The sequence below is a fragment of the Canis lupus genome, chromosome 2 (assembly GCF_048164855.1).
Source record: "Canis lupus baileyi chromosome 2, mCanLup2.hap1, whole genome shotgun sequence".
NCBI lineage: Eukaryota > Metazoa > Chordata > Mammalia > Carnivora > Canidae > Canis > Canis lupus.
This window is the reverse complement of record NC_132839.1, coordinates 21,452,306-21,479,876: the sequence shown is the minus strand read 5'-3', so window position 1 is coordinate 21,479,876 and position 27,571 is coordinate 21,452,306. Positions and strand designations below refer to the sequence as shown.

The window sequence follows — 27,571 nt, the reverse complement described above, 5'->3', positions numbered from 1 at the left end:
AAATGTAATTTTTACAGGGGAGACTACAAAATATGGATGTAAATTATTATGTGAATATGCAGATTACCAGGGAGTTACCTAAATTAGTGACATAATCTTGACTACTAGCTTAATATTTCACCCACTCTATTCTGTAGATTTAAAGACAACTAACCTCTTTTTCTTTAGGTACAAGAATAAAAACAAATCAAAAATTAAAGAAATGCCATTATCACATAATATTTAAACATATTGAAGAAAACTTCAGAATACCTAAAAGGGTAAAGTGGCTCCTCTGTGACATGAAATTCCCCTAGAAAGCAAAGGCAAGGAACTGGTATCTTTCCTTGTATTTCACTTTGAAACTATTACTTTAGGTACAAGAATAAAAGCAAATTGAAGACAAAATGTCTTTCTCTTGGAAATTATACATATCCACACATACATATAAAAAGACCTATAGCTATAAACAAGTCAGAGTTGAAGAAATATATTAAGATTTATATGTGTAAGAAATTCAGTCATGTGAAAGGAATCTGGAGTTGCTTTTACTGAATCACAAATGGGGAAAATAAAAGAATGCTTCAGGTGCACATGTATCATTCCCAAATTTAAGTTTTAAAGACAATCACGCATACATAGAAAGTAATAAATTTAAGTTTCAACAGCAGTAATTACAATACCAAGAAACAATTTTCATTTATTCTGGGAAAACCTCAGTAAAAATATTAATTCATGTCAGTAAATGAAAAAATAATTATTGCTACCAGGAATAAAACAGTGTCATTTTTGTATCTTTTTTGTACATGTACAGCCTTTTTAAAATAATATAGAGGAGGGCTAACACTTAATATTCCAATGATCTTCAAGGTATATTTGCACCAATAAGTGTAAAAGAGAATGGTAGCAAAATCAGAAAAGTCTTTTTAGAATTTCCTATTTCATGACAAATAATCATTAATGTTTAAAAAAAAAACTTTAGCACCTACAAATGCATTAGCCCAGGTTAATATAATTTTTATGATACACATGAGAAATTTGGTGATAAATTTGTTGTCACTGACATTTTGTAATATATTAGAATCATACTTTCAGGTTCTAAGAAGTCCTCCCCAACTGAGGACACTAAGGTCCATATAGAGAGGCTAATTATCATGTACTTTCCTTGAGAATTCAATTTAAGAAGAGATATAAAATTTTAAAGCTGGAAAGATCCTTCAAAATTACTATGTTTGGTCCTTCCATTTCACAGATAACACTGCTGTGGTCCACTCAAGGAGTTTATTAGCAGGAAGTTTTCTTCATAACTTAAAATGCCAATATAATATTCAGCAACTGAATGGGACCTAGGAAATTATACTGCCTACATTTTTTATTTGAAAAATGAAGAAAAGAGGTCAAAAGCAGGCAAATTTGCCCAAAATCATAATACTGAATAACAGCAAAACCTGGAAAAGAACCCAAATCAACAGGTAAAAGAGTTATAGGGTCAAAACACAGGCTCTGGTTTTCTCCCCAGTCAACCTCCACCAAGTTTTAGTATGATGGCTAAACTGTTTTCATAATTTAAACACAAGAATATAATTAACCATTCTTAAGTAAAACAATCACTTCTGTGCTCATATATTAAATTATTACATACTCGGTTTTCTTAAAGCATAATTCAAAATTATCTTAGATCATGAGTTTTAATCTTGAATTTTTCGATGCTCATAGCATTAGCAATAAATGTTCCTTTAACCAAAGTACAAAATATCTTTACATAAATTGTATCAAACACTTAACACTTTATAAGCTCAGCAATGTAACTTACCTGTCTTTTCTGCTTTTCCCTTTCTGCTGCTTCCCTGCAAGAATTCTTAATTCTTCTTCTGTAGGATGTTGATACCATCTCAAACTAAGAAAAAAAGAATCCTTTTAAATAAAGGAATTAAAATCACCAGAATTATTCATTTACTGTACAAATATTTATTGATTTTCCTATTTGTGAAGACACTGAAGGGAAATCCCAGGTGAAAAACTCTAATCTGAATTAGATACTACTGCTTACGCCTTAAAAGGGTTTCAATTCAAATCCAGCACTTACCAAGCACTTACTAGATGCCAGACCCTGCAATGCTGTTTATAGATATATTTCTTATAACTGACAATTATTATTATATATTAAGGCTAATAGGTGTACTACTAAAAGTAAATGGACTCTGCAGGCAAGCTGGCAGGAGCACATTAGAATTCTCCACCTATCCTTCATTTACACAGAAAGAATGGATAGTTGTTTTAAAAAGCATCCTTTCAATGTCCTCAAAACTACAAGTAGTCTTTGCTTACCTTTCCTATCTTCCCCTCCTTTAATTTACTTGGAGAATTCTCAAACTTTATGTAAGTTAGGGCTCCAACAACTGTGTGTACGTATTCACCTTTACCACACCATCAAAATACCCTGAATGAATCACTTATTCTCTCCCAAGCACTACTCCCTTGCTCATTCTCAATTTCCTGTCTCACCTGAATTTCCTATCTACCAACTACCTAAATTTGATATTCAGGTTTTATCTTCAGTATGTCCTCTCCACATATTTGTCATTAATTCTATTGTTTAACTCTTAAAATTCTAAACTTCTCTGCCCCCTGTAAGAACCCGAGTTCAGCACATGTGCCTCTCTAGCTCTGACTACTACCAACACTCTCTAACTGGTCTCCTTGTCTTTCCTGGACACTCTCCTAAATGCATTCTGATCCCAACTCTAGTTATCTTTCCATAATGTAAATGCTATCAAGGTAAATGCCTGTTTAATTCCTTTCCAAGAGTCTTCACAAGGTAAAGCAGTGAGTAGGCAGCTAGGCAAAGACTTTGATCAAGGCTCTGTTCTTATAAAGGAGAAACATACACCTAAAATTGCTAAACCTACCAATTTTTCAATCACAAAAATCTAAATTTTTAAAGTAAAATATCTCAATTAAAAAATGTTAGCAACTGATTTGCTGTTTTTAAAAAACACTGCAGAACTGGCAATTTGAATAATGACTGAGCATCTGATGATGTTAGGAAATTACTGTTAAAAACTCTTAAACTCTTAGCTGTAAAAACAGGATTATAGTTATTTTTAAAAGCTCACATATTTTAAAGATATACACAAAAATATCTATGAATGAAATAATATTTGCTACAAAATAGTATGTTGGGGGTAGGAGAGATGAAGGGGAACACAGATGAAACAAGCTGACCACCAGGTGTTAACTGTGATATGTACATAGGAGATCATTATAATCATCATATATTCACTGTATTGTTATGTTTACTCTTTGTTTGAAATTTTCCATTAAAATCCGAACTGTAAGGCCCAAATGTGCATAGGATTTGTGACCTATTTCCAAAGATTTTCATGATCTGACTACTATCTACTTTATCAGACTCACCTTCAACAATTCCCCTGTTGAACATGACATTCTAGCTAACTAAACATTTTATTCCATAAATTCATTCATCCCTTGATGTTTCTGCATATATTCTTCTATCTGCTTATAAACATCTATGACCCTATCTGGCAAACTTCTAATTTACCTTTTACTATTTATAAGGCAATTTGCGCTGTGGTATAAAAAAGAATGTATCTGGTCATGTCCCCAGTTCTGGACAAAGAGCTTTAAAAGCCTTTGGAATTTCCTGAGTGATGGGGGGGGGGGGGGTATCTTTGTTATGTTAACTAGGGGACTCCTGGTGGACCTTCAGGTAACTTCAGGATGGTGGCTAATTACCAGAAATATCAACTATGTGATTAGAATTGGGATTCTTAGACATACAATCTGCAGGAGGGAGATGGAGGCTAGAAATTAAGTTCAATCATGTGTCCACGTATTTAAAATCACACCTATGTAATGAAACTCCATAAACTCTCTGAACAATGAAACTCAGAGGAGCATCTTGCTTGGCCAAAACACTAATGTACTTAGAGGATGACAGGCCCCAACTCCACAGAGAGGCCACAGAAACTGTTCTTCCCAAACCACTTACTGTATCATCTTTATAATAAAACTATAATCATAAGTATAGCACTTTCCTGAGTCCTAGTTGTTCTAGCAAACTATTGAACAGGAGGGGTGTCATAGAAACGCCCCAATTTGTAGCCAGTAGTCAGTTTTCAGAAGTATGGGTGGCCTAGGGATTCCAAGAACTTGCAGCTAGTATCTGGAAGCGTAGGCATTCTTAGAACTTTTGTCTTTAACCCATGGAGTCTACGTTAACTGCAGGTAGTGTCAAAATTAAATTGCAGCTGGTATCAGACCAGTTTGATTAAAATCAAATACTCCCCTAACTGAAAGATTCTTGGAGTGAAGATTTTATGACTTGTTTTTGTATACTTCAAAACTAGTACAGTTACTGGCATATAGTAAGTGCTCAAAAAGGATCACTGAACCAAAATGAATTCAGTTTTCCTCTTAGTTGAAAGGTTTTAAAATATATACCCCAACCAAAAAGTCTCTAAACTATAATTAACATGGGTGAGGAGGGACTTCCTGAAATTTCGATTTAAGTCCAGAATTTTAACTTACAGTCGATTCTTGTTATTCGCGGTAGTTATGTTCTATAAAGTCGCCGCGAACACTGAACATTGCTCCTAGGGGAAATACAGGGTTAGGTTCCTGCGAGCCTCTGGTCACAACATTTTCATCAACCAATCAATACAAAACTTTGTTTTATGTGTGTTTATGTTTAAAGACACCTTATTTAATATATACTGTTGATTCATTCACATTTAATTCCCAGCCAACAGCACCATAACTCATGCCTAAACAAAGTTTACTTAATAACTGTAGTATTAAGGACAGTATTTTCCTAAGTTGTGAATATTTCTAGCAAATTTTCTCCATAAGGCACATCATAGCCTTCTTGTGCTTAGAAACACTAGATAGCCAGCCCTTCAGCACTATGTTTGGAGGCCATTTTAAATAGTGAAATCAACAAAAAGCTAAAATGTGAACAACATGATACTAAATAGACCATGAAAAGCACACTCATTTACAACATGTAAGGTGAAACAAGGCATCAGCTGGGAATGTGGGCAATGGGCCACTAAAATTTTTTGCCACTCTGGATACATCTATGAATGACCTTGGAAGCACCACAAGTATGAATTTGGGGGTTACAAATGAACTTCAGCAAGTACGCAAATCACAAATACAGAATCCATGAATGATGCGGATTGAGTGCATAACATTTAGAAGAACACTTAAGTAATATCTCACTTATAAAGACTAAAACCAGTCATTTAGCTATGAGAAATAATCACTATTATCAGTGAAAGAACTCTTAGTACAGGAAAACTTAAGTTACTTTTAGAACACTATAATAATGAAATATTTTACGATCCTTACATTTTCTAGGACCCATTTTCTTTTTAAATAAACTCGAACTTATTTAATCTCATTTTGTGAACCCATTTTTCTAAAATGGATTGCACTTACTATACTTTTTACTGGGCAACTCAGGTCATCTACATCAGTAATAATTATTGTTCAAAGCTGGAATGTAAGGATGCTGGGTGCTCTTAGGGCCACTTCTAGTCTGTTACTCCTGTACTATCCTATCCATCCACTTGTTCATTCATCAGAACTTACAGAGCTCCCTATAGCCAAGTACTCTGATGGACAATGGAGATATATCACATACAATAAAGTCAAAGTTCCTGCTTTCTTGATGCTTATATTCTAGCTGGGGCAGAATTTAACCAATTAAAAAATGACCAAAAAACAAAAAAATCACAATTTGGATACTACACAAAAGAACCAAACAAATGATGAAAATGAGAGAGACAAGCCTTAGGTTGTAGGTTAGGAAAACTCCTCTGATAAGGAATTTACCCAGAAACCTAAAGGATGAGAAGAATGGAAGGGAACAGCATTTCAGGCAGAGAAGAGCATGTCCAAAAGCACAGAGGCATGAAAGAACACGGAACACGGCAGTAACCAAAAGGCCAAAAAGGCAGTCGCACCATAGGCAAAAAAAAAAAAAAAAAAAAAAAAAAAGTATGAGGGAGGCTAAAGAGAGAAAAAGAGAACAGATCATGCAAAGCCTCTTGGATCATGGTATGGGGTTTAGATTTTAGCTAAAATAATGGTCTCAAAGCAGGAGACAAAAATAACTCGTTTTGCCTTTTAACATCTTTTTTTTTTTTTTTTTTTCTGCTCTGTGAATTAGAAGCAGGCAAGGAAAGAAGATATATTTTGGACACTGAGTCAATAGGTCATTTTCTGAGATGTAGCAGAAGAGGAAGAATCAAAAATTTAAACATGCTAAGTTTTTAAGTGCCTATGAGACATCAAGTGAAAACATCAAGTGGATACCATACATAAGAATCTAAAGCTCAGAAGTAACCTGGAGTCATTACATAATTGTGGTATTTATGGAATCAATAAGAGCACCTAAGGGGAAAATAAAACATGGTAGAAGGCTAAGTAGTTAATAAGGAAATAAAAAGTAGAGTTCATGAAGACAATGCATGTGAGAGATGCAGCTGTAATGGAAAACAGGGAAATAGACCAAAACTAAGAAATGGTCATGGGAGGGGCCATGTTTTTTTAAGGCAGAAGGGAGAAAGGGCTGTGACTCTATTTATTGTTGCTGTTATTTTTAATAAAAGATTTCATTTTATTTTATTTATTTTTTATTTGAGAGAGTGAGAGAGCATAAGCAGGGGGGAGTGGCAGAGGAAGAAGCAGGCTCCTCCTTGAATAGAGAGCCCTAAAACAATGTGGGGCTTGATCCCAGGACTCTGGGATCATGACCTGAGCCAAAGGCAGACACTTAACTGACTAAGCCACCCAGGCGCCCCAATAGGAGACCTTTAAAACATTAAAACAAAACAAAACAGTGTGCGTATGTGTGTATGTGCTAACAGGAATAATCTAATGGAAATGAAGCAATTAATGACAAGCAAGAAATCAAAGGGCCAAAGGAGCAGTCTACGTGAAAGTTAGAGAGAAAGGGGTGTAGAACACAAATGCAGGAATTGGGCCCCAACAGAACGCCTCCATCTCAGGCCAAAATTAAAATTTATAAACATTTCTGGTTTCAAGAATTTAGCCTGAGGCTGAGGCTGATGCAGGCAAGCTTACTTAGTATTTGAGGAAAAAGGATTTAGGTTGAAAGCTGCCTGAGAAGTAGAGCACACAAAGACCGCCAGGCAGCATGGAGTAGCTAAGGTCTGAAAGTTCAAAAGAAAACCTAGAAGCAGAGTTGCATAGTTTTCCTTAACAAACAGTGCTTCATACCCAGTTGGATTCCATACATGTGGTTCCCACATAATATACACTTTAAGCTCATGTCTCAGTTTTTAGCTTTTTCTTTTGCTGTTAGTTGGTATGTCTATCTTACCAAAATAACTTGCAATCTGCTTGTAATTGCTGCACCATGCCTTTCTAATATGGGCTTGGAAGACAGACATAAAAGCTAATTACCTTTAGATTCTATGTAGCAGTTAATAAGGATGGTTACAAAAATACAATTAGAGAAAAAATGTTTTGAATTAATGTTATAAAATTGCACATACAATATCATCACAACCATGACAGGAAAATATGAATAGATTAGAAGGAAGTACAACAAATGTACACAGTGATTATCTTTAGCTGATGAGAATACAGTTCATTACCTCTAATTTTTCCTTATCAATTTATTATCTTTTTCTATATCATAGGCATGTATAGTGTTTGAAACAAGGAAAAAACTTTAAAAAATAAAAAGTATTAATAAGATCTCACTAAAAAACTGAACTTCTTGCATTTAAGTTAAAGGCATTAATCTCAGGGTATTTTATTACCTTTACCTTGGCTATTCAGTGGCATTTTTTTCACCTATATTCAAATTGTCAGCAGTGTCTCAGATAATAAAGTTAACCTACTGTTCCACTTCACTAAATCACTGAAATAATTTTTTATTAATTTTCTTATGTAAACCTCTTATATAAATACTATCAGACTATTAACTTTTCTTACTAAAGTTCAATAGCACTGAAACAACATGTAATAGAAAATATAGAATGTATTGATCTAGACTTTTCAAATAAAATTAAATGGCAATGTCATTTAAAGCAAACCATTTTAAAAGTTTTCAGAAGTAAAAATTTCATAAATTTAAAATGGAAATCTAAACATGAACAAATAGTGAAAAGCTTGGTACTGAGAGCAAAAAGGTTTTAATACATAAATAATCATACAAAACTATTTCAAAACATAGATCACTAAAGATACTTTCAGTCTTCATTCTAAATCTCAATAATTTTGACAAGTGAAAAGAAAAATAAGAAAAAACAAATACCACTTAAAACCTAGAAAACCTTTTAGCACAAATAGCTAAAATATCGCTATACGTATACAATTCTCTTGTTATTTACTGGAAATTTTAATAGAACAGCATCGCATTCTGGAACTGGAAGTTCAGACCACTAAGGCAAGGAGAGCAAGGACTCAGGCATTCCATAAGGGTGGTAGCTGACAATTTAAATCTTTCCCTTAGGTCTTAGGTCCCACCTACTGTGCATTTGAATAGTAGGTTTCTCTTACCAAAGGGAACTTGCAGATACTTGGATCAGGCAACATGCAAAAAGAATTAAAGCAACTGAATATGAAGGTGTTGTTACACGCTCTTTACCCAATATAGGATGAGACAAAATCAGAATAAATCTAACCGTAACATGTTTTCAATGAGGGACATATGATAGGAAGTAGCAGACCAAAGTGAAAGCCTTAGGAAATAAAGGGGTAGAAAAAAATGTGTTAGGTTTGAGCTAAACAATAAAGGAAATGGAAAGCGGATCAACAAGGAAGCTATTACAAAAATAAAGCAAAAAAAGCCTACTTCCTCATGCAAAACCCACTATTCAAATGTACAAAGAATGTAACCTATCACTTACCTCCATGTAAAGAGAGGCCAAGCAAACTTCAAAACAAAAAGGAACTTTAATTACAATAAAAAGTAGAGAATACTTTGGCTACAATACAGTAGTATACTGGACATGATAAAGAACACCTCTGGATGATCTAAGTAACTGTTAGAAATGTTCTTTATGTTACGGAAAGCAGTTCATATTAAAGGCACAGAGAAACCAACTTCCCATGATTTTTCCTCCTTTTGGGGAGAGAGGGAAGAACTGAGCAGTCTGAGAGCACTAGACTCTTCATAGTTGAGTTTTCAAGGTTAATAATACATGCTCACAGGTTACAGGCAGAAGAGATTTTGTTACTTAAGTTCTTGTTAAAGCAGAATCCTTTCCAAAAAATTTGATAGTTACATAAAAAGTCATGTAAAAAAAGAGAACAACATTAGAGAAGAAAAAAATCTTTTCTAGTAAAGAAAACTGCAAGAACGGAATACAAAATATTTATAATTTAATAATGTGGAATAAATTTAATTTCAAATAGTGACGTGAGACGTATAATTTGAACAACAGATGATACTTCTTAAACTCTACTTCACACTTAGCATGTTTGTGGTAATCAAAATCAATGCTGAGGTTGTCTTTTAATTCAGAATAAAAGATGGCCATGTAGTCATAGAAAAGCCAGAAGAATACAGTAAGTGAAAAGAAATCATACACTAACAATATATAACCTGAAAAATAGTTTATATGAGGCTAAGTACCACTACCATAAAATAAGTAGAAAAAAAATCTAAAATAGATTATTCTGTATACTGCCAACAGAAGCCACAGTAATCATAGAAAAGCTCACCACCATCAAATTCCAAACTCTGTTCAAGTATGTCAATTCCAGGACAACGTCTGTAGTTGATAAGCAGCCATACATAAAATAAATACTATGCTCTGAACTAAACTCTAGGATAAAAAGCCTAGATCGGTTTCATTTTTCAGCCTGTGAATGTGAGTAAAGTTAAAACCTATTTTCTCATGTGTAAACACATCACCTACAGCAGAAAAGGACCAGATACTCAATCTTGCTTTTACTTCCTTGGTACAATGAAACATAACACATTCCCAGGTTCCCATGCACTTTGGTCTGAACTCACAGGGCCCCAACCTAAGGAATGTGGACAGAGCTGATACAACTATTTCTAAGCAAGTCCCCTTGAATCACCTAAAAGATGCATAGCCTACTTCCTTCAGTTGTCAAATGGCTCAGCATCTGTAACAGAAGATTCCAAGGTAGGAGGAGGAACAAGACACCCAACAAATAGGAAGAAGCGTAGACTCCCTAAGTTACCACTTGAAAGTCAGCTTAATCCTTAAAATATCATTTTGTGAAGAATCTACCTGGAGACCTGCCCAATCCCTTCCTGATTCTCCCATCTGACCCTGATTCCTTCCTGAGGAAATGGATTAAGAAACTAAGTTTAGACGCTGAGATTTCTGGGGCCATGACATACCCCAAACACACCTTCTCTCTACCTAGTTCATAATGTATACACATCCAAATGGGATAACAGAAATAAAAATTTTTATCAGGATTAAGTTTTATAACATTGTAAAGGCGATATTAATGGAATTAAACCAGGCTAACTGGGGATCCCTGGGTGGCTAAGCGGTTTGGGGCCTGCCTTTGGCCCAGGGCGGGGTCGTGGAGTCCGGGGATCGAGTCCCGCATCGGGTTCCCGGCATGGAGCCTGCTTCTCTCTCTGCCTGTGTCTCTGCCTCTCTCTCTCTGTGTGTGTCTATCATAAATAAATAAATAAATAAATAAATAAATAAATAAATAAATAAATAAATAAATAAATCTTAAGGAAAAAAAAAAAACAACCAGGCTAACAACTTTAGTGGGTTTTTCTGTTAAACTAGAGATCTACAACACTAACAGCAATACATGTTATTTAACAAGATCTAGAAAACTAGTTAATTTTTTTATATTAAAAAGGCTGCTGGGACGCCTGGGTGGCTCAGTGGTTAAGAGCCTGCCTTAGACCCAGGACGTGATCCTTGGGTCCTGGGATCGAGTTTCACATCAGGTTCCCTGTATGCATCCTGCTTCTCCCTCTGCCTACCTCTCTGCCTCTCTGTGTGTCTCATGAATAAACAAATAAAATCTTTTTTAAGAATAAAAAATAAAAAAATAAAATGGCTGCTAATTTAAAAGCAAAACTGTTTATTCCTTCAAGGTATGACTTCTTCAAGTAAATGGCAGGCTTACTTATTATAATAAACATAATAAAATCTGATGGCACTTTAAACCTTCCATTCCAAAAGACACAGACTGATGAGAAATATGGACATAAATTAATTTATATGATACAAAAAGACAAGCCATAACTTTTAAGAAAAATATGGATATTTATTTACAATATGAAGATATGATATTAGGGGAACAAATATTAGAACGATAGATGCAGAACCTAAAAACAAGTCTCTCTTCTAATCTATCATGGTATCTACACATCTATTCACTTGAATTGTTCTATTCAATAGTCACTCCCAAACCATGAGCCTCTCCTCTTAAATTCCTTTAAACATTTTACAGATGATAAAGAATGCCCCTCAGATCTTTCTCTTTTTTAAACTCAAAAGCATCATATGGTTTAAAATATAAACTGTCATTTCTGATCAATATTTTTACGTGAGCAATTTAGAAGACATCTTACATTTTATCAATATCAAAATAGTTAACCTCATATCATAATTTCATATCATAAAAGGATGATAAAATAATAATTATCCCAAGAGAATAAAATCAACGATCCTATTCAACTGTTAGGCAACAAAATTAAGCACTGACTTCATGACCTAAAAACCTCAGGATTAACATTAAAGAAAGACACAAAACAAAATATAACAGAAAGGAAATTGATGAATTTAAAAACACAAAATATAACAGAGGAAATTAAATGATTTAACTATTACTAGAAAATTCAGATTGCTATCCTTGGAACCTGATTTGGAATTAGAGGCAGCATTAATTAACACTAAAGTTAATCTGTTTACAAAAGCAATCAGGATCACAAAATATTATCAACTTCATGTTTACTTTTAAAGGCTGAACTCCCCCCTCAAATTAGTAGTATATTTATGAAACAGTCTTGTCAAAAAAGTAAAAGATTAATTATAATACATAATTCCAATATTAACAAAGAGGAAAGAATAGGCTTTCAATCCCTGAAGTTTTAGTTTTTACTGGTGAATGTAAGTTTGATAGAAACAATGGAAAGCATATTATGTAAGAACATGGAAATTGCTTGTACCCTAAAATGAAACAAGACTGCCAAGATCTTTAGAGCCAAAAAGAGATCTGAAAGTCTCACTGGAGACTCACCATAAAGAGTCTATAAATATGGAATTCTCGGTAGAAAACAAGCTACCTCAACATATTTTTTAATCTAGTTCATTAATTTCAGATTCCATTTTTTTAGAATGTATGATAATTTGCCCAGCTGGTTTTTATCCTTTCATGATCTATGGAAAAGGGTTTTGATAAGCAAAAAAAGTAAACAAGACTATATAGGGCATAAGACTACACAGTTAAACACTAGTTGCAAATGACTGATTTTTCTTAAAAATGACTGATAGAGGTTTTCAATTTCACTAAAACTTTATAGTCATTATTTACTTTGCTAATAAAACATGTTTTTAAATAGCTGTTCTCTCACATATTCCATATATGTGTCTGTGTGTTGTATATCAGTGATCAAATTTTAAGCAGTCATAATATTTTTCTATATTTAAATGATATGAAAAAAGCATGAAGCATAGAGAAGAATATTTAACTAGAAAATAAATTCTAAAGGAAATTTAAGCTTTATGGATAGAATAGCCTTTAGCTAATAATAAAGACTTATTATTTGTCTTTCAGTGTATGAAATCATTAGGAGGATAAGAGCTATCCATTGTTTTCTGACTCCAAAAGTTTTAAACAAAAGAAAATGGACCTACAAATCAGTAAACAGAATTTGGTTATTCACTGGAGATGAACAATTAGAGTAAAACTTTAGTCATGATACCAAATCTATAACTTACCTTTCATAATTGCACAGGATTTTGGCATTTATTTCTTTATGCAATCTTCCTGCATTTGTCTCATATACCCTATATTCAACTTGTTTACCTTCAATTTTATTATTTTATTGTACAAATATCAACAAGAAAACCTAGCTCCTTTGTGGAAGGGCTGGGAATAGTAGTAAGCTTATAGTGCAGTAGACAAAATTAAAATCTTACAAAATAACTTTGCCTCCTCCTTCTCAAGTTGAAGTTTAAAATTCTTTGCGGTAAAACAAAGAACCCCTAATTCTCATAACAAACTCTCAACTGAGTCACCAATAATGAGACATATACTCTCAGTCATTTTTTTCCAACAATAGAAAAAATCTCATCCCCTTGTTAACCAATCTTTTAAGAAGGTAACTATAGTAAAGTTATTTGGTATTTTCATTGGCCATGGATAAAAGGTGACAGGAAAGGGGGAGGACCGAATTCTTGACCATGATCCAATTACCTTTATACTAAAAAAATAAACTACTAATATCTCAAGTAAGAAAAATAAGGAAGCTAGATTTTTCTTATAACCTTCTTTTGTTATGTTTTTAGAAAACAAATTCATGCTTAACTTCTGGGAAGTCAATCAACTAGAGATTTGAACTAAATAGAGATTTGTAAGTGCCAGACACAATTAGCCTATCTTTGCCTTACCTGCCATTACAGAGTAGCCATCGAGCAAGAGAATAGTGAGGTATAATCTTCTGCATGACACTGGCCATCACCATGGTAACAACCAGCTGTATACCTATCACACCCTGTATAAAACAAACAAGTTTAACAATGAATGAATATAGATTTGAGGACACTGTGGAAAATTTTCTATACATTCTGAAAATTATACCTTAAAAAAGATGAGTTTACTATTAAAATACATATTATTCTGGCATTTAAGCATTCAAGACCACATGTTTAAGCTTAAAACATTTAATCTCATCTCATAATCCTCTACAAATTACCCAAGGGTAACAGCCATGTTAATAAAAGTTAAATGAGTTAGCATGCACATTTAAAATCAATTCCCAAGAAACTTTCTCCATTATTTAAGGGTATCAAAATGAAGTGAAAAGTAGCAATTTCTTCATCCTTCTCCAAACTTACTACTCTATTCAATACACTTAAAATACTAGTTTGGCAAGCTTTAAAGGAGTATGCCCTAGCTTTTACTTCTAAGGTGGTACTGATAATTAAATGATTAAGTGAATGATTTAAAAGCATTAACTATATTAAAACTGTGATAACTGGCCTGAAAGTCACTAGAAAAAAAAAATTAATTCATGATGTCATCACCAACTTCCAGTGGACAGGCCTTCAATAATATCCAAAAACGTTATTTTACTCTCATTAATCCTTCCCTGTTCTCTATGATAACTAATTCAAAACCTTCTTCCATCTCCTCACACCTCCAACCTCCCTCAAACTTCTAACTTTCCACTCAGTAGAGAACATCTTCTACTTCATAAAGAAAATAAACACCATTAGGGCGCCCAGGTGACTCAGTTGGTTAAGTGCCTGACTCTTGATTTCAGTCCAGGTCATGATTTCAGGGTTGTGAGACAGAGCCCCACATCAGGCTCCCTGCTCTGCAGGGAGCTGGCCTGAAATTCTCTCTCCCTCTGCCCCTCCCCCCCAAAATAAATAAATCAATCTAAAAAAAAAAAATAAAAGGGCACGCCTGGGTGGCTCAGTCAGTTAAGCATCTATCTTTGGCTCAGGTCATGATCCCACAGTCCTGGGATCAAGCCCCATATCAAGCCCCATGTGAGGCTCCCTGCTTAGCCAGGAGCCTGCTTCTCCCTCTCCTTCTGTCCCTCCCCTTGCTTGTGCTTTTTCTGGCTCTCTCACTCTCTCAAATAAATAAAAATAAAATTTTCAAAAAAAAGAAAAGAACCACCATCAAATGGGTACTCTCACTTGCTACCAACAAGCTTGCAATCATGTCTATCTGCACCCATCTTTTCCTAATATCCTCTAGAAATAACGAAGCATCTTCTATACAAATCACCGCATCTGTGCTTCAGAGCCCAAACTCTTCTTTGTTTTTTAAAAGCCTCAACTACTACCTTATTTACTATATCTTCTTTAATGTCTTCTGTATCTAAATCCTTCCTACCTACATTGTAGCATCTGTAAAGGTCTCTCATCCTTCTGAAATATAACAATTTTCCCTCATTCTACAGCCCTCCTCCTTCATATTCATAGCAACTTTTTCTCTATTTCTATGTTCTTATACTCTCACACTGTACCCATCTGACTTCTGCTTCAGCCCACTCCACTGAAACATCTACCACCAAGATCATTTCATCTTGCCAAATTATCTTTCCTTATCTTAAATCACAGCAGTATCCCACAAGCTCTACCACATGCCTTACTTTACTCACACCATGATGATCAATTCTTCATACTTCTCTTTGCTAGCTCCTCCCTCTATCCAAGCAGTCCAAAAATAAGTTGAATTCCTACCTCAAACCTAATATACCAAAACAAAACAAAACAAAATAAAAACAGAAAAAATGTAAAAGTGTGATTAAAAAGAAGCAGTATAGCGTACAGGCTTACAAGCATGGATTCTAGACCCAAACTGCCTAGGACAGAATCAGCCATCAACTAGTTCCATGACTTTGCACAAGTTATTTAAACATTTTGTATTTCTTTTATATCTCCTATAAAATAAAGCTACTAATTCAACCTAATAACATAGTTAGGAATTACACCTGATACAGAGTAAGCTCAATATGTATTAGTAGTATTTGTTGTTATTATCACTGTTATTTTATTAAGTTAGCCTTTTAAAAATTTTAATTCTATAAACTTTCTAAATTTTAAGAACAGAGAAGCTTTACAAAAAATACCAACAGTCTCCTAAGTGATAAAAGACCAAAAAATAAGTTGAAAAAATTAAACTTCATTGTAACAAACTGTTCAACTGATTGTTTATCTCTGCAACAAATGTACTACTATAGAGTGAACTGGTGATAAAGGGGGGAAGGACAGGGGACTGAACATGTGCAAGAAAAGGGTATACAGGAATGATCTGTATTTCCTATTAATTTTGCTATGAATCTAAAACTACTCTAAAAAATAAACTTCATTAATTTAAAAAAAATCAAATTTCTGTAATAGAGGACAATATAAATAATGTCAAATGACTAACTGGGAAAGAGTATTTGTAACTCACATCACAAAGGGATAATTTCCTTATATTACAAATAGAGTTCTTATAAATCAACTACAGTAGTCTCCCTTTGCCCTCCCACCCATCCCCTATGCTGTGGGAACTACATTCCAAGACCCCCTGTGAAGGTCTGAAACCTTGGACAGTATCAAATCTTATATATACAATGTTTTTCCTGTACATACATACCTACAATAAAATTTAATTTATAACTCTGGTTCAGTTAGAGATGAACAGCTGTCAACAACAAAATAGAATTAGAAATGTTACATGAATGTAGTGTCTCTCTCCCACAAGATATCTTACTTACATCCTTGTGATGATGTGGAATGACAAAATGCCTATGTGATTGGATGAAGTGAGGTGAATGTCAAAGGCATTGTGACATACTATGGGGTTACTACTGACCTTCTAATAATATATCAGAAGGAGAATCATCTGCTCCCAGACCATGGTTGACCGTGGGTAACTGAAACCATGGAAAGTGAAACCACAGACGGCAGGAAAGGGGAGGGCGGTGAGGGTGGGTAACTACTGTACTAAAAGACCAAATGCCTAATTAAAAAAAGAGGAAAAAATATGACAGATCTCCAAAAAAAGGAAGTAAAAATGGCTCTTAAACAGGACTGCTTTTAAAATGCTTTTGAAACCTGCCTTAACTCTGGTTTTACTGTGGATATTTTAGTGCCTTAAATTCTACCAATTGGGTTAAGGTTCAGACCACTTTTATATTCACCTAACATCAAAGAGGTTACATTTTTACCTTTCTACTTTCACATTTCCTATCACTTGAATTTACTATCCTATTTTCTGTGTGGTTTGTGATAGAAGTTCTGCAATCTCCATACAATGAATGCCATTACAAAGAACTCTTTCAGGCAGAACAAGGCCAAGAAATATATTAGCAAGTATGTCAGAAGGTTGGTCTATTTGAGATTATAGACTTAAAAGCAGAAGATAAGTTTTTAGGCAGGGAAAGTTTTGTGGACAAAGTGAATCTCAAACTAGTCTTTAAAGCAGTGATAGTGTCACAGAATCTTCAAGGTCATCTAGTACAATCTTTCACAAACATATATACCAATTTATTAGAGTGTAAGCTCCTAAATAGCAGAAGTCGTATCTTAGTCATATCTAATAAATGTGATGAACTGGGGAAGATATTTTGCTCAACTCTCTCCTCTTATTCCAAATCACTAAGCAGGATATCACTGATAGACAATACTAAAGATGTAAACCACGTGAAGGCAAAAAACAAAAATCAGCAAACTGGATTAAAATTAGGAATATCAATTAGGTGTCTGTAATGACTCAGACCAGAAATAAGGAAACTTTAAATTACAGTGATATCCTTGGTACTCAGGAGAGAAAAGCATTCTGAAGATCTTATTGCAAAATTCAGAGGCTTATCGAATATGGAGGCAAAGGAGGAATGAATGAGAACAACCCCAAGAAAGGCAAACACCAATCTCAATGTAGTGGTTAATGTCTGACTAAACAATGGTCAAAGCAAAACTGTAATCTCACACTATTCCTTTATTATGCCACTTCCACCTTTTTAAACAAAGTTGGAAATATTTTCTCAAAACCTCACCTACACACTGTGCTAAACAATTATGCAACTCTTCTGACAGAACTCTAATAGAAGTCAGTAAGTCTTTCCAAGAATGTATCTAATCTTTTGGAGAGGTAGAATTATGTGGCAACCATTTCACCAAAGTTTTCCCTTTTTATACATATTGAGAAAAGAGTCCATCAAATAGACTTTCAAAATGGCAATCATTTTACAGAATTATATATTACCTATTTAATAAACTACAAACACTAAATTTAGATCGACTTTTGAGATATTACTAGTATGCAATTACAACATACATTGCAGGGCTTAACATATTAAAATATAAAAAGTATTCAATTTGCTGAGACACAACAATTTGAAACTTTAAAACAAACCATTCTAATAACCTATCTTCACTGCCCAACTTAGCATCTATGTCTACTTTTATACAAAAGCAGAATTTTTGAACTGTTTAACTTAAAAATAAAATTTCCTGGACATTTCTCATTTTTAATTAAAGAGAATGATTAAATAAATTTAACCATGAACAACCATATATTTCACAATAGAAAGCTTTTTAACTGGGCAGAGGTGTAGTGAGGCTACAAAGCCCATCATGGCCGAAAACTCAAACACAACCATATGGATCACTGACCCAAGTAGCTTTAATGCTTTTATTAATGTATCAAAACAATAACTTGACCAAAGAGATCATTTCTGTCTAGATTCATTGACCCTAGGCCCTGATTCTCTTGATAACTAGAACTGGGAAAAGTCACTTATGAAATAGCTCATAAGCACCCAAGAAGGGTAAAACACTAGGGCAACTTAGGTTTCAACCTTTACATATCTATTAACCTGAGGCCATGAAGAGCAAGGCAAAGTTAGTCTCTAGAATAATCCTTTTGATCTTTGTCAGTAATTATTTCTGGGTAGGTTAAAAAAAGTTCTTGCCAAGGAAGATTAAACAATCCTCCAAGAAATAAAATATATCGGATACTAATATTTTATCTTGTCAATATTGAAAATAAAACTCCTAAAATTTAAATATAAATGCTACAATTTTTTTAAAAAGATTTTATTTATTCATGAGAGATACAGAGGCAGAGACACAGGCAGAGGGAGAAGCAGGCTCCACACAAGGAATCTGATGTGGGACTTGATCCCAGGACCCCAGGATCATGCCCTGGACCGAAGGCAAGCGCTCAACCACTGAACCACCCAAGAGTCCCAAAGTGCTACAATTTTAAATTTGAACTTGGAATTCTGTGTCAGACTCAGTGGAGTTGATATTTTGTTGTTTCATTAAACTAGCCCTCCAGCTGACACACAGCACAGGCTGATCACCATTAGAAGCCATATTTGCATATATACTTGGGACTCAGACCACCTCAAAGCATTTCAAGTATAATATCCCTGAAGAAGGTAGAAGGGAGAAAAAGGAAAAAGGATATTACCTGTAGAGGATGCTTTTAGGCAACAGGCTTGAGCAATGGAAACCACAGTAAGGCAAAAGGGCCCATAGTGACCATGAGCTGAATGCAAAAAGGCTCATCAAGCAACCCACCTCAAAATAACCACAAGCCTTAACTGACCAATTACAGCCAAGTACAGTTCCTAAGATTACCAAAAACAGGGAAAATTCCCTTTGTCCCCTACTTCCTTACTCCACCCTATAAATGTGGCCCCTCACCACAGCAGGCAGTCTCTGCTCTGCTGTCCCACCCATTGCTCTTGTGCTGCCAGCCCCCATCCACTGTGGACAGTCCACATTTGGTGGCCCCTCATCCAATCGGAATTCCCCACATTACCCAATGACCTTCCTGGTTTTTGTCTCTTGAATGTTTACATGTTTTAGTGATAACTAGACATGTTGAGATAGACTTCTTAACGATGTTCAAATAATTTAAAAGTATACATTTTATTTCAACCTAGATTTATATAAAACTTAGAATTCACACTTTGAGCACTTAAACCATCTCTAAATAATTTATAAATGAGGAAATCAGGGTTCAAACAAAGATCAAAGTTATAGACTTAACCAAAACCCAAACCCGTAATTTCCAACCTAATACTTTTTCCACTAAATTCAGTGCATTTGATTAATATTTAATGAGCAACCAACAAAATACATGTGCTGATGATCATTAGATCGCTCACATGCAATAGGGAGAAATAACACAGTCCCTGTCACCAATGAGCAGTCAGGGAGCTAGGAAAGTAAATGGACCATCACAATACAAAGTGATGAGAAGACAGGCAGAAGATTTTGAAAACACAGCAAAAGGAGAGAGAAAAAAAAATGATTAAGGATGAAAAGCTGTGAAAGGACACTTTGGAACATAAAGCCTAAGTCAAGACCCAATGGCTCAGTCTGGTGACCATCAGTGATACCTGCTTCAAAATGAAATGGGTTTAGAATTTAACCCGAAGGCTATGGGAAAACTATGAAAAGTAGTACCATTGGAGCAATATTTAAGAAAAATCACTCTGAATAACATGCAAAGAATAGATGACGGATCACCCAGCAGTACCAAGACAGCTAAGCTCAGGTTTGAGAGGAAGAACTGTACAAAAGATAGTAGCAGTACTATAGATATAATGTCCCTTACTTTGGTGATAAGAACTATATTATCACTATATGTCATGTGACAAATGAGTTAGGATCTCACTCAAACAATGCTAAAAATCATGTTAAGTCCAAATCATGTCACTATAGAATTATTTACATCTACATATAAGAAAAGCAAACAAAAATTTAATTTACAAGTACAAGCTGTCTAACATACACCCAATATCTTGCTGGCTGTTATCAGGAACTTGGCAAAGGAATTTTGCATTTCAATGACTGTTATATCCCAAATGACACAATGACATTTAGAATAGTTCAAGGCACATAATACGGGTCTTGATATTTGTTGAACGACTGAATGAAGGGCATTACTACCAACGAATCAGTCTTATCAGAACTTAAAATCCAAGATTATCATAAGGTAACAACAAATATACTACAGCAATATTGCAGCATAAAATTGCATGGCATGATGAACAAACATTATAGAAATGTAGAAACAGAAATAGAAAAAAACCGGATATGAAAGTTTCACAGAGTAGACAAAACCTAACATGGAAACTGAAATCAGAGATGAAGGGCATTCCAGGCTACATGACAAATGGGAACATAGAGTAACCATGAGACAGTGAAAATCCTAGCTCAATCAAAGCAAACTTTAGTATCATATGTCAAAGAATTGTGAGAAATAAGATGAAGACAAAATTTTACACTGTTGAATCATTATAACCAAGAGGACACATTTAGCTGAGGTGTTGAAAAACTTTTCAGTAGACAGTGGTACAAGGATGAAATAATCCATGTAACATAAGAAAAATGAGATATAGCAATATATTAATCAACTAAAGAGAACACCTAAGACTAAGGTAGAAGCAGTTGAGACTAGGCGGGAAAAAAGATAAAAGTAGGTCAGAAGGAAACCAGTCAGATTAACTGAGTGTGACTGAACATGAAAGAAAACAAATGTAGAATAAAAATGAGGAATATCTCAAAGATTATTTCAGGAAGTTTTAGCCTATTGATAGAATCCTACAGCCCCTGGGCAGGAAATCTGTAGACTGAAGGAAACTGAAGTGGACTAACAAACCTGAGGCAGGTTTCCTAAGGACAGCAACTCGGCTACATTCTCAGTTTTTCAGAACACAAAGAAAACATGCTTTGCTGGTACTATCTACATGAAAAACTGACAATAATGAAGTTGTAAAAGTTTTATCAACTAATTTACAGTGAAACATAAAACTATCAAGTGGATCAGACATTCAAGTTCACTAAGGGTATATTCAATTACTGTCTTAATGATCCTTTGGAGGTCAAATTTTAAGTAGGCTGCCTGGTGAGTAGTAATTTATTTTTATTTTTTAAGATTTTATTTATTTACTTAGAGCACAAGAGCACAAGCAGGTGAAGGGGCAGACGGGAAGGAGAAAGAATTCCAAGCAGACTCTGCGCCGAGCTTGAAACCGCAATTCCATGACCCTGAGATCATGACCTGAGCCAAAATCAAGAGTCAGACACTTAACCCAACTGAGCTACCCAGGTACCCCAAGGTGAGTAGTGATTTAGAGCAAAAGGTAGAATTGAGGGATGGCTTATGCAGGCAGTGCTAAAGTTTGAAGAAATACAGAGAATAGCTGGAGTATAAAATAAAACACTCTCAATGGTAAATAGTTCTGGATAAATATGTTCAATTTTGGCTATTTGAGCTTCTAGAATTTCAACTGATAAAACTGCATTCCAATTGGCACATTCTTTCCTTAGACAAAAATCTATCTAAAAATTATTCTATCTTTTGATATGTAAATATCACTGCTTTGGCTATAATCTAATCTACCTTATGTCTTAGAACCAATCCGTATCTAAGTTCAAGGTGAGGGAACAACTCATATCTTGCATCATGTAATTTAATCAAACTCTTAAAGTGTTAACCACTCCTAATTTCCATCTACAAATTATATGTGATAAGGTATGGTAGAGGTCAATGCGAGTGATTTGGGAACACTCCAAAAGAGGCAGTGATTAAATCTAAATGGGAGAACTAGGAAACATTGGTTCAGAGGTGACATCTGACCTAATCTTACAAGGTTAAAGAAGTATCCCATTCTTACAGAAAAAAGGGAAAAAAAAGTTTAGATAGATACTAAGAAGTAAATGGCATGATCCAAAATTATGAGCAACTTCACAAGCTGTAGACTTTGATATGGATTGCACACAGGTACTCAGAGTCCAAGATCTTAAGACTGGAATGAACCAAATCAAATATATTTTAGAAAGGTTAACTGCCACTGTGGGGAAAAATTAAAAAGTTAAAAGTAATTGGAAGCAAAGAGGTAAATTAGAAGTCCTCTGAAATAGTCCAACCAACACCATAAGAACTAAACTAAAACTGCTTCAAAAACAAGAGCAAAAACCAGGAGTCTAGCTGGCTCAGTCAGTGGAGTGTGCAACTCCTGCACACACTCACTTGTGAGTTCAGGTCCCATGTTGTGCAGAGCTTACTTAAAAAGAAAAAAAAAAGCAAAACCAAAATCAAAAAGATTTTTAAAGGAAAAAAGGGGAATTAGGCAAAAGATTAAGAATTATCTCTGCAGGGATCCCTGGGTGGCGCAGCGGTTTAGCGCCTGCCTTTGGCCCAGGGCGCGATCCTGGAGACCCGGGATCGAATCCCACGTCAGGCTCCCGGTGCATGGAGCCTGCTTCTCCCTCTGCCTATGTCTCTGCCTCTCTCTCTCTCTCACTGTGTGCCTATCATAAATAAATAAAAAATAAAATAAAATAAAATAACTTAAAAAAAAATTATCTCTGCAAAAAAAAAAAGTATCTCTACAAGGACAGTAGCATCAGCTGATAGGGATAAAACTGAAGTGATTACGTAAAGATGGAAATAATGGACACAATTATTCTTTGTAGAAAATGAGCAATAAGAGGAAAATCTGATGGACACTAGAATGACCGACATATAAAAATATATTTAAAAATGTATCTTCATAATGGGGAAAATAACCATGCCAAGGCCAGGATCTTGGCAATATGACTGAGAAGAGGTCTAGAAACTCAGAAGAAGGTCTGATAAACTTATACATGTGAATGACTGATGGATCCCAGATAGATTTTTTAAAAAATGATTACTTCTAGTAGGGTCTTTAATAGGATTGTGGGCTATCTAGATTTAATGGAGATTTAATATGAGAAGTTCTTCCATATAATGCCAAAGCAGGTAAAAGCAGCATAAAACAATCATGAACAGGTAAGGAGAATCTTAGGGTTATGTGGTCTACTACCCTGGCCTTTTTCTGGTTTTGTAACATAGCTCCAACCCTTACAGACAATAAACAGGTCTGGAAATAAGAATAGGAAAACTTTGCTAAATAAATAAAATGAAAATAACAAAAGGTTTGTATAGAAAACCAGCTAAACAAGGTCACCCATTGATTTAATATAAATTTATTAACTGAATCATATGAAATCACAGATATTTAACTGGTTTGACCTACAAAACAGCAATTTCATATACTTCAAAATAATACTACCAAAAGAATTATATAAATGAGAAGGTAAAATGAGAGAAAGAAAACAGTAAAATACAATTATCAACAGCCCTAATTTGAATTCAAGCGCATAGGTTTTCAAGTTTAACTGCTTACAGAATGTGTTTGGTTTGCAGCATCACATTTCAGAACACAGAACATGTTTTTAATTTCTTAAAGTAAAAAGTACAAACAGAAATTTTTGCTATTTTCGAACTCAAAATAAAAAAGTTAATGAAGTTTAAGGTCAAAAATAAAAAACCCTCAATAAAATGTCTTGGTACATCCTAAATATCTTAATTAGACCTACAACATTGGAAAAATGAATGAATTTAACCTAACTATATTCAAAAATAAAAGCTCCAGAATTCCTGCTTAAGATGATGATATAAAACCATTCCTTGGAATTTGACTGAATTTAGAAATAAACTTAAGACATTTTCCTTGCTATAAGTTGATAAGGCAAAGTGGAAGACAAACAACAAACAGGACAAGAACATTTTTTAACAAGAATAGAGGGCACTTTAATTAAATATAATTAACCGTTTGAATATGTTAGTGTTGAAATTAATGGTTTTTTATTTTAAAAGATGATTTTCTGGTTACAGTAGGTTGAGTAAATTATGCAGTATCTCATATAAAAGTAATACCAGCCAGTAATTAAAATATTGATGAAGAATGAAATATTTTTAAAGATGTTAATAAGTCACTTCACCTCTAAGACATGCATAAATGTTTCATTATAGTATTGATAAGTAACAAAAGGTTCAATGGAAGAAGGCATCGCTATTCTGGTACTCTTCCTTAGCTGTGTTTTTGACATTACAGGAAATAATATGTAGGGGGTATATTTGTAGTCAAAACTAATAAATTTATATTTGACATTTATAAATCATCTACTTCAGACCAACTCCTATCCATTCCTCAACATTTTCCCTTATAAAACTTTCCTTGTTAAAAAACTTAGCATGCTCAACCATGACCAACAATTTAAGGGTCTCTGCCCCACTGATACAGTATTCATCTCACTTCTACAGCCCTACACCCACTTCCCAGAAAGTACCTAACATGGCAGGCTTTCAATATATGATGAATATTACCCTTTAGATGAAATAAAAGGATAAAGCATTAATTTGCCCAGGATCTTTCTCTACCTTCAAGTTCCTACTATATGCCAAGCACTGAACTTTAGCATAAAGAAAGTTATTCACTTTAAGATCAACAGATAATATACTGTATCTCAGAGAAAGAGGTTTATCTATTTGTACAAAATAATCCTCTCAATTTAATACAATAGATACGTGTTAGAAATACTTTCTTTTAAACAAACTAGAAATAACAACTTTGGTAAGTACACTGATAAAGATTCATCAAATAAATTTAAAATAAAAACTTCAGCTTAACTCTAAATTTTAAGCCGTATACAAAAGTCAAGAAAATTTAACTAGTAGAAAGATGCACTTATTGTAAATATTTTAATATAATGAATAATTAAACGTAAAAAAAAAGAAAATCAAAGTCATTTTGTCATTAGTAGCAGTCAGACAAGCCCACTGGGACTTATTCCTTATCTACAAAATGACAAGAATTGGCAAAGGATCGCCAAAATCTTCCAAGATCTTATTGTTGATGACTGCAATATTTTAATTAAATATACAATGGATTGTTGGCATTCATATATTTAGTAAATATACATTTCTAAATCACCTTTAAAGCCTGTGAGGTGCATTTACTGCTGATAGGAATGATTATTCTTTCTTCATAAGGATTAAATGAGCTAAAATTTATAGAAGACCTACAAGTAAACCAGAGCTACAAATTGATGTGGAGTACACCTAGCCCACTGCCCAGCATTCTCCCCTCAATACTGGTGTGTAGGAATTTCTCTAAAGAGATCTGTGAATATCAATAGTTCTACAGTTTTATTTTGTTTTGTTTTTTAAGTTTATCTGGATATTTGGCCAATTCTTTTATTAAATGATTTGTTTTTTTGTGGCCTGCAATTTTCTTTCAGTGACTATCAGGAGAACTATGATGACCTTAAATACTTCTGAGTGAGAAGCTTTCTATCAAAACCAAGGATAAGCACTCAATAAATAATAGTTAAAATCAAGTTGGGAAAGACTGTTACTCTTAAAGAGCTAATGTTTCGATTATAATTATGACTTAACATTATAATGAATGTTACCCAAGTTGTCTTGTCTGTCCCTCCTGATTAGAAAACACATTTAGTTTGCAACTAATTCTAATTCTAGTTAGCATCTGCCCTACCCAACCAACTAAGCTGTCTAGTAACAAATGATAGTGAGGCCTCCCTGTCCTAATGTTAATTAATCTAATAGGGAAAAGGTGGAGAGAGATAGTAAGCATGAATTTAAACATAATTTAACTATTAATAAAAGCAAAACCTTTCAGGAAAAAGTCATGGCTTTTCTTTTGAGAATGACTGTATTCAGAAACAAATGATTCTAGTCATAAGCACTCATACTTGAATACATAGGTTCATAAACCATAAAGAAACATTTTTACTCAATCATTTATACTTTAAAAGTGGAATAATAAAAATATTTAATAAACATTTAACTTAATGGAGTTATGATGGAGAATCCTCCAATGTGACTTTTTCTTTCAGGAAAAAAAGGCAGTAAAGTGTGGCACTGCTTTTCTAAGTAGATCATTATATTTGGGCAAACACTGGCAAACAAAAGGTAAAAGATAACGAAAATTAGCTAAGCAGTATGTAAAGGGCAGACATAGATAACTACATTAAAAAAATAAGCAATCAGATTAGTATTTCAAAAGGCTTCTACTACTTATCACAAAGATAAAAGTATTGTTTATTGTAAAAAGAAAAGCAGCCCTAGCATTGCATAGCCTTAGAGTGCCTTATTTGTAACATCAACTGATGGTAGTCTATAATCATGTATTTATAATACACAGCAGAACAGCTTGTTGCCGTTCCTTCTTCGTAATTTCCGGTGGAGAAAAGTCTCCCTTTCGCTCTCCAATGTCCCTTAGAATTTTCCATCTCACATTTCTTCACAATCCAAACCTCTCTACTTCAAAGAATTTATTGCAAAGCCTTATCATATCATCTAGAGCTTCTACTTTTTTCCCTAAAAGATCTTTATGATCAAGAGTTTATGGTCAGCTGGAAGTAACACAGGAAAGTGATTTTTAAAACTCTCCTATGGGACGCCTGAGTGGCTCAGCAGTTGAGTGTCTGCCTTTCGGCCCAGGGCGTGATACTGGAGTCCCAGGATGGAGTCCCACACCGGGCTCCCTGCATGGAGCCTGCTTCTCCTTCTGCCTGTGTCTCTGTCTCTGTCTCTCTCTCTCTCATGAATAAATAAATAAAATCTTTAAAAATAAAACTCTCCTAGCAGCAAAAACCTTTATGATGTGTGAACATATGGGAGGGTAGCCTACAATATATTCTTTTTCACAACGGGGAAAATTCTAAGTTCTAGTTGGAAACAACAAGTAGTTCAAGTGAAAGGAAAAGGAGCAAGTCAATCCTTAGAGCCCTCAGAAAAAGAAATGGGCTAACAATGAGACAGGCTTGCAACAAGTGTGACACTCTCCTTACAATGATGATAAATTCAAATTCATCACCAGTTCTCTAATTACTCCTCACCTGATCAGTGTTACCAGAAGCCCATTCCCAGGCACGACGGAAATAAATTCTGTTTGAGGAATGCCTTAACTGAATGCAGTTAAGGTGAAGGGAATATGAAGGACTGAACCCTTATGACTGCAGTAGTGTCCAATGTGTTTGGCACCTAAATTAGGCTA

General features: G+C 34.4%; 1 protein-coding gene and 1 long non-coding RNA gene across 15 annotated transcripts in view; one reads left to right on the top strand and one right to left on the bottom strand.

Annotated features, from left to right (window-relative positions):
• TMEM161B (transmembrane protein 161B) overlaps positions 1-27,571 on the bottom strand; it is a 68,248-nt gene that overhangs the window by 33,908 nt on the left and 6,769 nt on the right. For 5 of the 14 annotated variants that reach the window (XM_072792554.1, XM_072792489.1, XM_072792537.1 and 2 more), the window contains exons 2-3: positions 13,605-13,708; positions 1,793-1,876 (exon numbers count right to left, since the gene is read on the bottom strand). In XM_072792554.1, the coding sequence (XP_072648655.1) occupies positions 1,793-1,876; positions 13,605-13,678 (158 nt within the window). In that variant the 5' untranslated portion in view covers positions 13,679-13,708. Of the gene's footprint in view, positions 1-1,792; positions 1,877-4,530; positions 4,596-13,604; positions 13,709-15,322; positions 15,421-16,314; positions 16,434-27,571 lie in introns of those variants that run through there. The other 9 variants (XM_072792601.1, XM_072792592.1, XM_072792583.1 and 6 more) reach the window with 8 other exon arrangements.
• LOC140613981 (uncharacterized) lies at positions 16,562-25,862 on the top strand. The gene is made up of 3 exons (XR_012014892.1): positions 16,562-16,648; positions 21,635-21,799; positions 25,791-25,862. It is a non-coding gene; the product is annotated as an uncharacterized lncRNA (long non-coding RNA).